At 46.1% G+C, this 17,485-nt stretch overlaps 1 protein-coding gene across 1 annotated transcript in view; it reads right to left on the minus strand.

Annotated features, from left to right (window-relative positions):
- Positions 1 to 2,246: 2,246 nt before the first annotated feature.
- ALKBH1 (alkB homolog 1, histone H2A dioxygenase) overlaps positions 2,247 to 17,485 on the minus strand; it is a 26,816-nt gene continuing 11,577 nt past the window's right edge. The window contains exons 2-6 of the mRNA XM_024192816.2: positions 13,691 to 13,799; positions 10,225 to 10,387; positions 6,227 to 6,317; positions 4,434 to 4,627; positions 2,247 to 3,868 (exon numbers count right to left, since the gene is read on the minus strand). Of these exons, the coding sequence (XP_024048584.1) occupies positions 3,445 to 3,868; positions 4,434 to 4,627; positions 6,227 to 6,317; positions 10,225 to 10,387; positions 13,691 to 13,799 (981 nt within the window). The 3' untranslated portion in view covers positions 2,247 to 3,444. The remainder of the gene's footprint in view (positions 3,869 to 4,433; positions 4,628 to 6,226; positions 6,318 to 10,224; positions 10,388 to 13,690; positions 13,800 to 17,485) is intronic.

Raw genomic sequence — 17,485 nt, forward strand, 5'->3', positions numbered from 1 at the left:
GTGGTGTGTGTGGGGTGAACCTTTAAATTGTGCCCCTCACTCTCAGCAGGCAGCAGTCATCTCCAGCAGAAGCCCCCAGCCCTACCAGTCTGCTGCAGGGCAGAAGCCCAGAGCTCCCCCTGCAGTGTGGTAGGCAGAGAGGGGGGGGGATATGCGGGGGTTCCACGAGCTGCACTTTAACTGTAAAAGAGCTGCATGCGGCTCACTAGCCGTGGTTTGGTCACCCCTGGCATAGCATGTTGGTAATCAGCATGTTTCACTTACCAATGGCCTAGAGTTGGCACATACTTGTCTTCCCGTAACCAGCTCATAACACTAAGTTTGCAGCATAGATGGACCCTCTAAATCTGACCCATCCTTCCTCCCACTCTATTTAATGGGACAACCCAGAGAGCTTTGCTTCCCATGCTGCTATTGACACTTTGTATTCATGAACCCTGGATGTTGTCCTCTGAGGCACTATGGAATAGCTGTCTAGATTTTCCCAGAATGCACCAATAAACATGGTTAGATAGTGTGGTAGGTATGGATGCATAAACTTGGGTTATACTATGAAAGAGCTGCTGTATGGACGTAACCCTCTGTTGTAATCAGATCAAATGAAAGTTTCACATCCGGGTAGTCTTGTAGTGTGGATGGGCCTTAGTTCAGGACATTCTCACTCCATTTGCTGCCCCTCATATGCGCATATTTATTTGTGCTTCTGTTTTGCTGTTTTCCAATTTCTGACATCTAGATACAGAGGTGGTTATGGATCTCTCACCTATTGGATGGACCAGCACGTAGCTAATATAATTATGAATCTTTAGTCACTGGATGTCATCACAGTCAGCACACACTATAATTACTGATTACAAACTGTTACTCCTTCCAAACATAACCAACGTATTTCTAGCTTGTCTGTCAGGCAATCCAAGCACATGGCTTCAATGACCTCCCCATCTCTAATGACCATCAGCCTGCTTACATTGATTGCAATTGCAGACATCTCAAGCTTTCTGCAGGGGTTTAAAATTCAACAAGTGTTCCAGTTTCTGACGCTCAGGGAGAGCTGAATCTTGTTTCATTGCAATCTCTTATTTGGAACAGCAGCCGCCTCTATTAATCACTTGGCCCTTGGTTTCTAGGGAATCTCAGAAATCAGAGATGCAAAAGGCCGACTTAACTCCCATACTGTCCATCCCATGGAAGGGGTCAGAGTAGGTTGGTTCAACTGTTGTCTAACCATTAGGGCTTTGTCCTATCTAGTTTTCAATGTTTGCTAAGCAGATGGACCGTTGTTGCTCTCCTTGCAGACATCTTGGATTTAAACCTATGCTGGAGATGTTTAAAAATAGAATGTCTCCCCTTCCACCCAGAGGGGACAGGGGTTATTATCTGCATCTTGAGCCTATCAACCTGGGCGTAGTCCCTTAAAAAAATCAGTGGTAACGTTCACCTTCTAAACTTGGACAGAGCTGATTTTAGACACTTTTCCAGTTGCTAATGGGGATATTATGACTGGAATGCTCAAGACTGAAGCAAAGATCTGGAATAATGCAGTTCAAAGCAAGTAGTGAATTCATTATGAATTCTCAGCCCTCAATGATCTCTAACTTAGCCCTTAACAAAACAGAGCAAGAATTTTGCCCTTTAGATGCTGCTAATGTGCTCTCTGATATTTTCTGGGGCTTATTCAAATGCCAGACCTTTAGTTTTCATGCAGCCACACTAGGGCATTTATTCATGACAGCCTCTGCTCCCAAAAGACTTACCTATGAGGAAAATGTTAAGTACAGTAAGGACTAAGATAATTGGGGAACATTTTTGGTGCAGAACCACAAAGGTCAGAGATGGAAAAGCCCCATCTAATCCCCTTATCCATCCATTTGCAGGAGCCCACCAATATTATGTATTGGTATTGTGCAAGGCACTGTCCACACACAAAGAAAGACAATCCCTGGTCTGAAGAGTTTGTTCTGTAATTAATAAATAGATCAGACATCGTTCCCCAACAGGAAGAGATACCAAGTCCATGCTGGAGTTGAACTTAGCCAAGAGGCATTGAAGGTAGCACCTCTCTCATACAGCCCAACTAAAAAACAAGCAACATATAAACCAAGTGGCCCTGAAGCCCTATGCAGGGTTCCTTTTACACAGCTGGTGGATGGCAGTTAGCACATCCAAGAGAACCCTGAAGGAAACAGCAAGAGGGATGCAGCAGCATTAACAATACAGAAAAATAACAAAATGGGACAAAAGAAAAGAAAAAAAACTCTCCAAGAGAGATAGAAATCTTTAATTTAAAAACAGAGTAAGTGTATTCATGGGGAAAGCATGACAAAATACCCCTGGGATAGAGCGTTGCCCTCAAACAATTAAAATTGCATTAAAAAGCAGATAGGAAGGTCTGAGTTCTAAAGAAGATGGGCACAGAAGCCAGTGTTTTCCTTATTTTGTTTAAATACAATTACCTTTTGGGCAATAGCGATAGTCACTGATTAATTTCTTTTTTGGGTACTTAATTTACAACTTCATTGTTCCTGCTTGTAAGCCATTCTCCTCATGCTGCTCCTTAAAGGAGCCAAGCAGGGACTGCAGAGACCGCATTCTGCAGACAACTAGAGGGATTGATTCTGAAGAATGGGGTCTAAGGCTCAGTCACACAAGGGGCACGGGGAGGAGACCTGAACAGAAATCAGTAGGTATTCCAGGGAAGCCTGGCCCTAATTATTGTGCTCTAAAACCTGAGGTATTTAAAGAGCCCAGTCCTACTCATGAGAGGAGTCTCTGCTGCAGGTTGTGGGGTGTAAACAGCCAGCCAGAGGGCAGGACTCCAGCTAATACAGCAAGCCTTCTGCAGAGCATGTTTAGGGTAGCCTCTGGCTTCTGAGAGTTGAGTCAGTATGAGCTGCAGATGTGGCCCCATATTAAAAGCGCTGTAAGCAGATGCCCATTCAGACACATGTTGCCATTCAAACTTGTGCATGCTCAGCAGTGCACTTCAACTGGGCTTTGTAAATCAAATAATTTACTTTAACATAAGAACAACCACACCCTTCCCTTTGCTAGCACCTTCTATCCAAGAATCTCGAAGTGCTTTAGCAAGCTTTAATGAATTGAGCCTCAAAATCCCTGTGATGGGGGTATTTTACAGATGGGGAAACTAAGGTCCAGAGAGGAAGTTATTTGCCCAATGTCACACAGTAATTTCATGACAAAGCTGGAAACAGAAGCGAGTCCCAGCCCTATGCTTTGGCCACATGAGCATCCTTCCTCCCCTTCACAGTCCCGCCTCTTGTTCTCACCACCACCATCTTACCACTAAAGATCACAACTATTCTGCTGGAGTCCCCTATTCCCTCCACAACTGGATGGGGTGCCATGTGGTCACCTGAACCATCTGCCCCACCTGGGAGTTACCGGCCCAGTCCAAGCCAAAGGCCCAAGAGTGTTCTCCAGATCTCAGCTGTCTGTATTCAGTTTGTGCCGCTTGACTTCGCCATCCTCCTGGTGATAACAGCTTTCAGAGGTTGCATCCCATTCTCTCTCTCTCCTGGACTCATCTGGAAAGCTCTGACCCACAGCCAGCACCTGTCTGATGGTCATGTTAATGCGGGAAGTCTGCAAATACTTGGTACAGATCTGCCAGTCCTCTTCAGAGCAGTGCTCAATGACTGAGCAGTCAGGAAAGTCTGAGGGGAATGCCTGCTCCAGGCAGGAAGGCAAAGCTGTCCCCTCAGGGTTGGGGAGGACCCTTGGGACAGCATGGTACAGCAGGCGGCTGAACCCGGACATTACCATGATGTCCCCACTGTGCATGAACATGGCTGTCGGGGCTTCATCACGCTTCAGGCCCCCCAACAAAAATATGGAGGATTGTCCAAAACTGGGAAGCATGAGAGGTTGTGGGTGGGAGAGAGAGGAGAGAGAGAAAACACACACAGAAGGGAAAGCTCAGTTAGTGAAATAATAATTATGTGCAGAAACAGGAGGATTTTAATCAGCTAAATTCCTCTTTATAGGCCCCATGGACCCTCTGTTACCATTTTAAGTTTAGTGCACATAAAACAGATGAACTGTGCACTGGTTTAAGTTGGGCAGGAGCTCTGCTGAAGGATTTCATTCCTGCCCTTCAGCACTCCCCTACCATTCAGCTACTCCAGTCTTGGGTCTCCAACTCTGCTGATGTGCCCCCAATCCTGAGGAGCAGCAGCCACTGTAATTCAAATCCTGTGCCCTTTTCATGCACAGCTCTGCTTATGCACCTCACTCCTGACTTACAGCATCCCTGCTCTTCAAGTCTCCAGAGGTGAAAGGTTACAAACAGACAATTTGCCACTAAGTTTCATGGGTCTCCTGTAACCTTAAGTTAGTTTACAAAAACATGCATTCAATAGAAGATAAATGATGTGCCGCCCCTCCACAGTACACAAGCCCTTCCCCCGGCTCACCTGAATGATAAGAGAGGCTGAGAATGGTCCAGCTCAGACTCATCCACATGAATTCCCAGCGAAGAATCGAAGTGATAGTAGTTCAGGATCCCTGCCTCAGCTTGGAAGCCCTGGAACCCACACGCAGCAGCCACTTGCTCTGACAAAAAAGCAAGGTCTGAGGGGAAAGGAGTGTAGTGATCTGCTGAGTACTTCTGGAAAAGGGAGGGCATAGAGAAGAGAAATGCTCAGGAAAAACGGAACCCAAGAGCAGTAAAATCAATTTTTAAAAACATTTAGTGAGAACTCAGGGGCTTGTTTTACAGTTTATTGCATGCTAGTGCCAGGCTGACAGCTGGAGAGTGACATCTTATATTACCCCAGAATGGTCACACATGGGCAGCAGCAAGGCAAACGTCCCTCACACCCTGCTCTGGATGAACACCCTTGGAGGGAACGAAATAAATTCAGGCTCAGTGGCCCATTCAATTCTGGGTCTGTGCTGAGACTGCCATTAGACATGCATGCTAATTACTGCCATGCGATATGGTGGTTTGGGTGGTAGACCTGAGGCCACTAGGAACTGCACGGAGACACAACATTTTACATGGGCTACTGAGCAGCTGTCAGAGATGACCTACTTAGTCATTACTTCAGGTTGACAAACCTAGAGGTGAAAGGCTCTGTGTATCCCATCACCAAAGCCAACTAGCTCTGCCTCCAATTTGAACAAAAAAAAAAAAAAAAAATCCAAACAGAGAACTGCAACCCCACCACTTCCACTTTTCCATTCCCCACTGAATATCTCCGACTGGGGAGACTGGGAGGGAGCAGATGCATTTTCATTAAGGCTGTTCAGTAATAGGCTCACTCTGTACAGATAAGGCTGCAGGTAATTTGGCTAAGTGTGTCTGCAGCGTGCTGATAGACTGTGCTCTTGCTCTGTTCTGCATTCCTCTCCCAGCCTCCCTCAGATTGAGAGTCTGATTAGAAAGGCCATTTTTGTCTCTGAGATCTTCAACAGCCGCATGATTCCTGCTGGCTGGCGAGGCTTTGCTATTGCTTCAGGCTTGAAGTTCACAGCCACCCCAGCAACAATCTCCTCTACCCTTTACCAAGAGGTAATTTTTTTTTACGGCTAGCCTACACTAGAAGCGCTACATCGGCGCAGCATGAAGAGGCTCTATGTCGATAGGAGAGAGCTCTCCCATTGGGATAATTACTCCACCTCTGTGGGAGGCAGAAGCTATATCGGCGGGAGAGCGTCTCCCCCACCGACATAGCGCCGGTGTGGACACTGCTTAGGTCACTGTAACTTGCGTCACTCAGGGGGTGGCTTTTTCACACCCCTAAGCGACGGAAGTTATATTGACTTAAGCTGTAGTGTAGACCTGCCCTCAGAAATAGCCCACCTTCACATACCCAAGATCAGGAGATATGCCCCACCCTTATGTCCAATTACCAAGTTACAATGTTTCAAAGGCCACCTCCTTTCAGTGAGGAAGAGATACTCTGAACAGAGGCTCAGGCCTGCAGGCCAGATGTGCCCCACTGCACTACCTCCCAAAGGAAATGACACATGGCAACACACATCTGCCATTAAACCCCCAACACCCAAGCATAGGATTTAAACTCCCATGAAATCAAGCTTTGGCTCAAGGCCCTTCTGGAGACAGAGCCTTGTGGGGCCATACGGATTTCCCTGCCACTGCATTCTGGGATGTCCTTCTCCCCTCCCTTTCTGACAGAGCTGCACCCTCCATTCAGAGCATGCAGGAAAAAGGAGAGACAAAAGAGTGATTCCCCTCAAATACCTTGGTATCCCAGTTATAATGGTAACCTAAGGTCACCCAGCGCAGCTTCTCCAGTAAACTTCTGGGCTCCCGTTTGCTGGAACCTTTGCTCCTAAAAGACAAAAATTTAAAGAGATAATAGAATGGACATTTATTTCCTTCCTTGACATTCTCTGACATTGCTGCATGTAGAAATGGGAGACATTCACCCGTACAACAGCACATTAAACACCTCACAGTGGATCTTTCACTTACAGTGCCCAAATCTTTTCCTTGGCGCAGTTGCTCTGAAAGTTCAGTTTATGACATTTGTACAAAATCTAGGGGCCTGGAACAAACTGCCATCACTTCACTTTCAATATAGAAGCTACTGGAGTTATCATGGGAGCAACAGAGGCGATCAGTGGACTGAAGGAGTAACTTTAAAAGGTATGGAAAAAACTAAATATGTAGAGCTTGGCTAAACCACAGCTAATGTGGGGAGGGAATCTCTCAGCCTATGAACATCTGAAGGGTGTAAACAAAAAAGAGGAGGAAGAATTATGTAGGGCAATACATGGGGTATAACTAGAAAATAGGGATGAAATTAAGAAAGGGAATATTTAGGCTGAACTAGAGGACAGTGAGTTAGATGGGTCAGGCTGTGAAACAGTCACCAAAGAGAAGGGATAGATTCTCTGTTGCTTGGTGCATTTACAGAAAGTGTTGATGACAGACTGACCAGAAGACGTCATGGAAGGAGTAATACTGCATTGGCTGTGGGATATATGATGGATGAATTAACAAGTCTGCTCCATCTTGTAATATCTATAATTCTAGAATACTGCTGACAGCCATCCAGACTCGCATGCAAGACAAAAAGAGTTCCCCAAAGTATTTTTAAGGAAGACAGTCACATGACAACATGTCAGTGGCAAATATGGAGGGGGCTGCATGCAGATGAAACACCTCCAAATCATTTATCCCAGCATCTGCAGCTCCTCTTTTTTCATTTTATTACTGTTCGCTCTGCTGTGAAAAAGGATCTGTATCCAAGCATTTTGATAAATAATAGTGCCAGGGAAGTTGGCTTTCAGCTATAAGGCTTGTTAACCCAATTACACACCTTCTCTCTCAGCAAACAAGAAGCATGCTGTTTCTGCTGCCACTGCCAAGTCTGACCCAAACTTCAATGTTTGGCTGTTGCCTTTCCACTTTTTTTGCCCTCTAAATGGCAGGTCTGTAGATGGTAGCACAGCTTCTAGTCTACACCATGGACAGGCCTTTAAAGGCCAACTTCCACAGCTCCCGTTCCAGTTTCCTTCTTCAAGGTACAGTACAGGGAACTGCAGTTACTGTAATGCAGCAATACAGTAACTTTCAAATATCTGTTGGACTGAGTAACCTGTGGAGCCTAGAGCCACATGGCACTGCACTTAAAGGATGGAGAACCTACGATTCCCGTGCACTTCAAGGAGAACTTAACGTGTGCAATTAAAAAACAATTCTACTAGTACCTCCATTTTCAATGTTTCTCTTCACCTGTTTTTTGTTACAATGCTAGAGGTGTTTCTTTGACACTAGGATCTCCACTTCTTACATGTTCAACAGCTTATTTGCCCTGAGGCCTTAATACTTTATGTGTAATTTCACAAGTGGTTGCTGTGGAAAGGAAGGTGATGTTTCATACTCTTGGAAATGATAAATTCCTAGGACTGGAATAGCCAGGGGTGCTGCAGGTATTGAGGGGTATCAGTAGAGCAGAGCTGTGTGTGTGGAAGGGGAACAAAATTGAAATAGCAGGGAGCCTACAGGTTAAAACTGAAATGCATTAGCAGAACTATGCGGGGTGCCCAGTTAATTAATAGCAGGGGGAACTGCAGAGCATGCATGAGATGCATCAGAGCAGAGCTCTGGGAGTGGGAGTTGCTCAGGACTGGAAAAGGAGGGGGCTGTGGGTCAGGAATGAGATGCATTGGCAAAGATATGCAAGGAGGCATGAACAGAACCTGCTTGGAATAAATAGGGCTCTAATTCTTCTCTTTCAATAGCACTAAATACACTCTTATTTTAAAAGCCTCACTGTTGCATGTGCTAAAAGGCTTTTGATGGCTCTTCTGGGGAGGCAATGGAGTTTCAAGGTTTTTGGTTTATTTACTTATATAATGTATTATGCTGCAAAGCCCAAGTCTTCCTGCTGGCATCAGCTTCCTCCTCAATCCCCTGGTAGCAATTGCCACTAGAACACCTTTTCTCCCTCAGCAAGATGGCGGAGGAATGCACTAAGCCCTCTGGAACTGCTAGCAGTTCCCAATATTAGGGAGGAAACCCAACTTCCCTTCTACCAGTGATGAGTGCTTGACAGGTGCCTTCAGGGAGTGGGAACTCCAAGATTCCTCTGGAGCATGGAGCTACAGCAATTCTCTCTGCACCCCAAAAAGCCCTTGCCTCAAGACGACAGATGAGCTGGCTGGGTCACTCGCTCTCCCCTAGCGAAAGTGCCCACGCATCAGTTTGCTTGCTCGTTCTCTCAAGTGAGTGCTTACTAAAAGTGCTAACATTTCTCCCAGCCATCACACTCTTGCAGCGCTGATTTCAGCTGAAACGGCACCAGCTGAAAATTAACCTCCATGTGATTGCTTTCTATGCATGCAGAGGATGCTCCTAGGAAAGTCCTGCCAAGTCACAGTGGCACCCCAGTTCTCTCACCTGATGGGTTGGGGGGCACTACTGACCAGATTTTAACAAGCAACGTTCATACTAAATTGAACGCAGAAATGTAAAAGCCAAGACTTCAGAAACAAAAAGCCTGGAATACTTCACTTACCCTCAGATCAGCAACAGCACGGGTAGCAGCAAGACAAGTTTCCGTTTACAGCACTCTGTAAATGTGCCTTAAGGGGGCTCACCTCTCAGGGCAAAAGGGGAATTGCATTACAATAGAAAAGTTCTAGACTGCAGCGTCTTCCTCCTGCTGAACCCCAGGAGATGAGAGAAAGCAATTTCCCAAGGTAGTTTTGAAGGAATGAGGGGAAAGCATTTTGCTTTCATAATGGGGCTACAGTGGCTCTCCACCTCTTCAATACAGCAGGGCATTTTTGCTCCCTTGATAAAATGTTAAGTGCATCTTCTGGAAGGGAGAGGGAATGGGCAGGTTTGCGGGCAAGGAGGAACACAAAAGGAAACTGGTTACAGGAAGCGTCTCATGGTTACGGAGCCTTTGGAATCAAAACAAGATTAGAAGATGAGACAAGACTGGCTGGCTCAAGCGGTTCTGGGAATGGGCTGTGGAGCCTTTCACCTACAGGACACCCATTGCCAGGTTGGAAGTGTGAGGCGGGCTGCCTGGCAGGCTCAGAGAGTTTGGAAAGAGGCTTTTCACCTCTGGAGCACTGTCTCCAATCTAAGGCTTAGAGAGACCTCACAATCCCTGCTGCCTGGGCTCACTATGGTACAGTCCCTGATCTCTAGGGTGAGAATGCAGAGAGGCAATGGTTATCCTACTTACGCTTTTGTCACCATTTAATGGATTCATAGCAACTGGAGGGTCCTGCTCCCTCGGCTGGAAGAAGGAGGCTTAGCAAAGGTGCACACCAAGCAGTGCAAAGACCTAACTTGAATTTAAGATGTTCAAGTCCATAATACTGTGTGAAACCCTTCTTCCTGCACAATATTCTGCCAGTTCCATCCCCTGCAAATATACTAGACTCAGACTTCAAGGCCAGAAGGGACAATCATGATAATCTAATCTGACCTCCTGCACATTGCAGGCCACAGAATCTTGCCCACACACTCCTGTAATGGACTTCTATCCTCTGGCTGAAGTCCTCAAATCACAATTTTCAGACTTCATGTTACATAGATTCTGCTATTTACTCTATTTTAAACCTGCAAATGACCCATGCCCCATGCTGCAAAGGAAGGCAAAAAACCCCCATAGTCTCTGCCAATCTGACCTGTGGGAAAATTCCACTAGCTAGGTGCCAAATCCTTCTGGTTTTATTTGATAATCTGAGGTTATTCTGACAGTCAGGACTCACCTCAGGTGCTCCTGGCTCTGCCCCCACAGATCAATGGTCTCCTCAGCAGCCATGTGCATGTCCAGATTGCACACATTGGGTTTTTGGGGGTACAGCTTGAGACACTGCTTCACCCAGTGCCGCTGGCAGCCCGGAAGAAAGGGGTTTGAGATGAAAATAAACCCTGGCCATGCAGTCAAAAAGAAAAAAGAAAGAATATGGTTAGGTGTCCATCCATTTTTCTAAACCCTTAGCATTGGAGGGACACTGAGAAACTCTCTTATGTGCTCCAGCACTGACTCTACGCATGGGCAGGTGAAGTCTGTTACCAAAGTACCCGAGAGACAAACTAATCCCATACCCAGTGGGTTTATTTTGCCCAAAGTAAAGGATTGTAGGCAACAAGGCTTCTGGGAGAAAGAGCTAGCAGTGGAGACAGTGATTAGCTTTGGTGTGAGGAAAAAGTGATGACAGGAGAAGAAACAGTGTTCCAGGCTAACCATTAACTACAGGTGGCTGGAGTGGGCAGGTAAATATTCCTCACATCCTTCTTTTCTCTGGGCTGATTAAGATTTAGTTCTTAGAATGTTCCCTCATAATTAATCCCTGAAACCAGAGAAGGGGTCCCTGCCAGGTCAGGGTTGAGGCAAACTGGTGGGTGCAAGGTGCACAGGGGACGCTTCCCCTTCCACTAGTCCATATTATATCTGTCATGTGGATCTAGAATCTCTCTCTTCAGGACTATCAATATGGTAAATTTCACCAACACAAAATTCACATTAAAAAAAAAAAAAAAAAAAAAAAAAAAAAAAGAGATGTAGAGAGGGAAAAAGAAAGCAAAATAAGTTTCCAGGATTTGTTCAGCTGGTTTTTTTTGAACTCTGAAGATATATAAGGTTAAACAGAGACAAAATCAGAAACAGATGAAGACAAGCAGCAAGGCTGAAAGTCTCAGTGGGATACAAACTTACGTTGAAGCTTTATGAAAGAGGTAATAAACAGAAAAAACCTCCTGCCAGCAAATCTTATAGGCCTTTCAACAGTAAATTAACTATCTTAGAAAAAGTGCTCTCAAGTTATTAGTATACTATTGCTCATTCCACTCAATCCCCCACACCCTCCAGATCATGGGGCTGCCTTCGGACAGCTTTGGTTGCAAGACATTCCCTCACCAGAAGTATTAAATTTACTCTGTTGGCATCTGTATGGAACAGAATAATAATACTGCTTTGCCCTTTGATAGATTTATACCTGGTGTTCTCAAAGCGCTCTACAACATACATGAATTACACTGAACTAGATGGGGATTATCCTAGGTCACACAGCAAAGCTTGGAATAGAACCCACATGTCATGGGGGCTGGCCCTTTCAGGGGAGTCAGGACTAGTCTACCTGTGACAGGCACAGCTAGAGAATGAGCAGGACCTGTTGCCACCTGCAGAGGGCCAGGAACCTGAAGGGCCAGTCTGTATTGCACTCTGGTTTCATGGCCTGCCGGTGACATTAGTTAGTGGTATTTCCATGGAGCCGTGAACCTACGCACGTATTTGGTGCAGTTCACGGAATCTGCCGACGCCTGTCCCTTCTGAAATGGGAGCTTGGTGCATGTCTACATAGACTGTGTCAAGTTGCAGCCCCTCTTCTGGCTCCTCCAAAACCTCTTACTGAGGTTCTGGCTGCACTTTTCCCCACATCTCCTCACACCCCATCCATAGCCCTACAAAGTCACAAGACCTCCTCATCAACATCCTTATGGTGCTGGCTAAGATGGCCATCCATCAAACTAGGAGGAGGAAGCTTGGTATGGGGAGGGAGGGCGGAGCGTGCTCTGCGACTGTGAGGCCTATTTCCAGTCCCTTGTTAAATCGCACCTCTGAGGAGAATTCCTATGGGCAGTGTCCACTAACTCCTTAGACACCTCTGAGGAGCAGTGGTCGCTGTTGGGGGTCCCTGTTCAGTGTCCCCTTTTGGTTCCCTGATTTTACACCTTTGACCCTCCTGTTCCTGTTTTGTCATTTGTTGTCCCCATAATTCATCTGTGACCTGAGTTCAGTGGTTTCTCCCCAACAACTGACATGGCAGACTGAGTTCTGGGTGGTCCTAAGCCCACCCATCCCGGTACCCACAATAGGCAAGGAGAATGAGCCAACCCAGATCCACCTGTGAGTAGTTCATTACATAGATGACTGGGTGGCAGTTAATTAGCTTAATGGACACCTGGGCCTTATAAGAGGGCTGAGAGAACTCAGTCTGGCAGTTGGAACCACAGGCAGCAAGTTCCAACAGAAGGCTCTGAGCCAGTTTGCACAGGAAATGGTACTCCAAGGGATGCAGCCTGGGACCATTGCCATAGCCCAGAGCAGAGAGAGACTCTCAAAGGTAGCCCAGAGAGTGGCTGGGAATGGGGCCCAGAAGCATGTTGAAAAGACACCCCAAATGACGGAAGAACCTTTTGTTTGTTTGAACTTTTCAGTTTGGACTTCGTGTTTTGTGACTTGGCTGGAGGGTTCAAACACTTCTCCAGAACTAACTGGTGTGTGGAGAGCAAAGGAGACCCACTTTGGGGAGGAAAACAGACAGGGAGCACTGCAGTGCAACAGTAGACTGAAAGGGGGTGCTATGGGGCGGCCATGACAGCAGGCACATGTGCAGGCAGTGACTGAATGTATGGTTGGTAAATTGAACCAAAGTTAACAAGATAGAGAGGTGAAGGGGTCTCGCCTACGAATATTAAATTTCCAGTAGGTTACTTAAGCCAGATGGTTCCTGGGGCAATCTCAATTTTAAAAATGGCAAGCTGGCTCCAGAGCAGAGAAGTCAGTAAACCTGGAATTCTAGTTTTCAAGAACAGCAACTGTTGTTACATTCAAAGGGTGGCTTATAGAGCACATACACCCAACAGAAATACCAGAAGAAACCTTTTGTTACTGGGATCTGCAGTCTCTTAGTCTCCATTTAACTCCTGGAAAAGTCTGTCTCTCTAAATTCCCCTGACAGCTTCAACTGGATATGGGATTCCCTTTCTCTTACTCTGCTCAACTGTTGTGCACTGTTGCTGTGCATGGTTGAACATTAGTGACATTTCATCCCAGAGGTGACTGCATTTCAGTGATGGGTGAAATTATTCCTGTAGCATTTGAAATTTGAGATGGAAGGTACTATGGAAATGTAAGATCATCATCACCACAGGGTGCGTCAATGGATTTTCATTCTCAAGATGGAAGGTGGAGTTGGTACAGCTCAAAAAACTCAGTTTATTCTTCTGTTTCCCTCTTCATGCATACCAACCTTCAAAGCTCTAAATCAGTTCCTCTTCCTCCTGCACTTGGGCTACAACTTATATCATGCACAGACAAACCTGTATCAATTCCTCAGCCAGGGCAGCATAATGCCACAGAGTACAGGGTGGGGAGAACAAGAGAGGGAGACAACTAAACCAGAGGTGGCAAGGCCATGTTTTGTCTTGCTTGAAGTCAGATGGACTTACCTGGGTAGCCATCCAGGCCATAGGCTTTCCACTGGCTAACTGGCAGCAGTCCTGCTCTGTAGGCATCTTGATCGCTGACTGAAGAAATGCTTAGGTCAGAGCTGACCACCTGGCAGGAGAGAAGCAGAAGTCAGGCAACTGAACATGGCAAAATTTTGACATCCCCTCAAATACAGACAGATGGAGTTTATCTGATTTATATTCAACTACGTTAAAATAGGAGCATGGGAGTCTTTCCTGCTATGTGTGTAAGTCAGGAAGGAGTGGGGCTATGCTGTAGTGTATCAGTGTCTCAGGGACTCTAGTGATAGGAATGCTCCCAGAGAACTATTCCCTTAGAGAACTTGCAGGAGCAAAATCAAATTGTTAAACTGGCATGAATATATGAAAAATCAAACAGAAGCTAGAGCCTTTATCATACATCATAGGTCAGAAGGAAAACCCCTCATTCTTAAAGGAGTAGGGGCAGCAGAGAAAAATTACATGTGGCCAGAAAGAATGCTACTGTATTCACCTATTCACAGATTGCAACCTCATGCTGGTGTTGACAGATTCATCAAGCTGAACTAGATAGTAATGCGTAGCACTTATATAACACTTCGCACCATCAACATACTTTCCACCTTCAGAGCACTTTCCAAACATTCATCGTCTACAGCCAAGCGCTGAGGTATAACCGCATTTGCTCCAACCCCTCAGACAGAGACCAACACCTACAAGATCTTCACCAAGCATTCTCAAAACTACGATACCCGCATGAGGAAATAAGGAAACAAATCAACAGAGCCAGACGTGTACCCAGAAGCCTCCTGTTACAAGACAAGCCCAAGAAAGAAACCAACAGAACTCCACTGGCCATCACCTACAGTCCTCAGCTTAAACCTCTCTAAAGCATCATCAGTGATCTACAACCCATCCTGGACAATGATCCCTCGCTTTCACAGACTCTGGGAGGCAGGCCAGTCCTCGCCCACAGACAACCCGCCAACCTTAAGCATATTCTCACCAGCAACCACACACCGCATCATAACAACTCTTACTCAGGAACCAATCCATGCAACAAACCTCGATGGCAACTCTGCCCACATATCTACACCAGCGACACCATCACAGGACCTAACCAGATCAGCTACATCATCACCGGTTCATTCACCTGCACGTCCACCAATGTTATATATGCCATCATGTGCCAGCAATGCCCCTCTGCTATGTACATCGGCCAAACTGGACAGTCCCTACGTAAAAGGATAAATGGACACAAGTCAGATATTGGGAATGGCAATATACAAAAACCAGTAGGAGAACACTTCAACCTCCCTGGCCACACAATAGCAGATGTAAAGGTAGCCATCTTACAGCAAAAAAAAACGTCAAGACCAGACTTCAAAGAGAAACTGCTGAGCTTCGGTTCATTTGCAAATTTGACACCATCAGATCAGGATTAAACAAAGACTGTGAATGGCTAGCCAACTACAAAAGCAGTTTCTCCTCCCTTGGTGTTCACACCTCAACTGCTAGAAGAGGGCCTCATTCTCCCTGAATCAACTAACCTCATTATCTCCAGACTGATTCTTGCCTGCATATTTATACCTGCCTCTGGAAATTTCCATTACATGCATCTGACGAAGTGGGTATTCACCCACGAAAGCTTATGCTCCAATACATCTGTTAGTCTTTAGGGTGCCACAGGACTCTTTTTACAGATCCAGACTAACACGGCTACCCCCTGATACTTTCCAAACATTTGTCACTCATCACAATCCCTTTGGAGGTAGGTGAGGATTATCTGTATTCTACAGAAAGGGAAACTAAGATATATAAAATGACTTGGCCAAGGCTACACAATGAGTCAGAGCCAGAACTGGTAGTAGAATTGTTCCCTATCCTGTGCTCAGACCACACAGTTCTCTTTTTCTTGTATCAGAATCAGCAGCTACAGGATTAAGTGTTATTCGATGCACCTCACTGATCATATTCTCTCTCAGCCTATGTCTACACTACCCCCCCAGATCAACGTTCCACGGATCAATGCGCTGGAGTTGATTAAGTGGGTCTAGTGAAGACCCGCCAAATCAACCGCAGATCGCTCTCCAGTAAACCCCGGTACTCTATCCCGAATGAGAAGAGCAAGGTAAGTCGACAGGCAAGAGAATGTCTCCCATCGACCCAGCATAGTGTGGACCCTGTGGTAAGTCGACTTACCACGGTAGCATAGACATAGCCTTAGTTCAACTACTCAGACTCCACAATGAATGCACTATAAATGCCTAGGCAGAGCTTCAGTCTCTCTGCACACTCAAAGCTGACAGGGCCTCAGTTTACAGTCTTCTGAATCAAAGGACAAATATCTATCTGTATTTATAGATAGATAAACATTTTGTTTTAGTGACATCTTAAATTCTATAGAAAACAGCTAGATCTGAGTGAAATGTGTCAGGTGACACTAAATCCTTGGCATTTAGGAGTTTCCTGTACCTAACCATTTTTACTGGTTTGCTCATCTCTCAACAAAAAGGAACTTTATTACTGCAAACCATGAACAGTCAATAACTCAGACACTCCTGTCTGTGGAATGTGCCTGAGAAGATTCTTTCCTCAGCCAGGGATGTCACCACAAACTTCCCAGCTCCTGCCTCTAAAAGCTGCTAATACACTAGCTGTGGCCCTTTCTTCAGAATAATGGAAACTGCTCCTGTGCCAAAGATCTACATGCATTGAAACAGGTAAATAAACCTCAGAGCAAGACAGCTAGGAGACATCTCACATCATCAGAGAACTCAGCTGCTTGAATTAGTTTATTGGAGAACAAAAGGAATAATATCTGGCCCAGTCTGTCTGGCTTTACACTCACTCCTCACTGAAGAGAAGATCCACACGTTTTTAGCCCATGGGGGGAAAAGAAATAGATCCATTGCCAAATATCGAGTCACCTCCGATTGTGGCAGGGACAGAACAGAGACATATAAATGGATCAGACACCATTGATGCTTTCAATACTTAGGGTATGTCCAGACTACCCGTTGAATTGGCGGGTAATAATCGATCCCCGAACGCACTCCCGTCGACTCCGGAACTCCACCAGGGCTAGCGGCGGTAGCGGAGTCGACGGGGGAGCCGCGGCTGTCGATCCCGCGCCGTGAGGACCCGAGGTAAGTCGAAATAAGATATGTCGACTTCAGCTCTACTATTCCCGTAGCTAAAGTTGCGTATCTTACATCGACCCCGCCCCAGTGTAGACCAGCCCTTAGAAGTGCTTAAAATTTCCCAAAGGGGCTGCAGCTAAGTTCCCTCTGCCCCAGCCCTGTGCTCCCTCATGCACCCCAAACCCCTCATCCCCAGCCTCACCCCAGAGCCCAAAACCAACCCTCTGCCCCAGCCCTGAGCCCCCTCCCACACTCCAAACCCCCATATTGATGCACATAAAAAATTCATTCCGCACATGGACCTCCTGCTGGCTGCTTCCGGGGCGCAGCGCGGTGTCAGAACAAGTAGGGACTAGCATGCCTTAGCCAGGCAGCACCGCCAGCGGGACTTTTAATGGCCTTACATTCCACGACCCAGTACTGGGTCGCAACCCGGAGTTTGAAAACCACTGTTTTAGATGGTATTATCTGTCATTTTTGAGGGGAGGAAAGAGAAAAGAATACCACAAACAGAAAATGCAGATTCTGTCTGTGGTGTGACTTACAGCCTCACTGCAGGAAAAACACAGGCTCAGCACATGATCTTATCAGCCAATCAAGATCTGTTAAACTTGTATCAGGAGTGGGCTGTTGAAGGCATTGCTTTTAGATG

Source organism: Terrapene carolina, unplaced genomic scaffold, assembly GCF_002925995.2.
Source record: "Terrapene carolina triunguis isolate 2854851 unplaced genomic scaffold, T_m_triunguis-2.0 Scaffold96, whole genome shotgun sequence".
NCBI classification, from domain to species: Eukaryota; Metazoa; Chordata; order Testudines; family Emydidae; genus Terrapene; species Terrapene triunguis.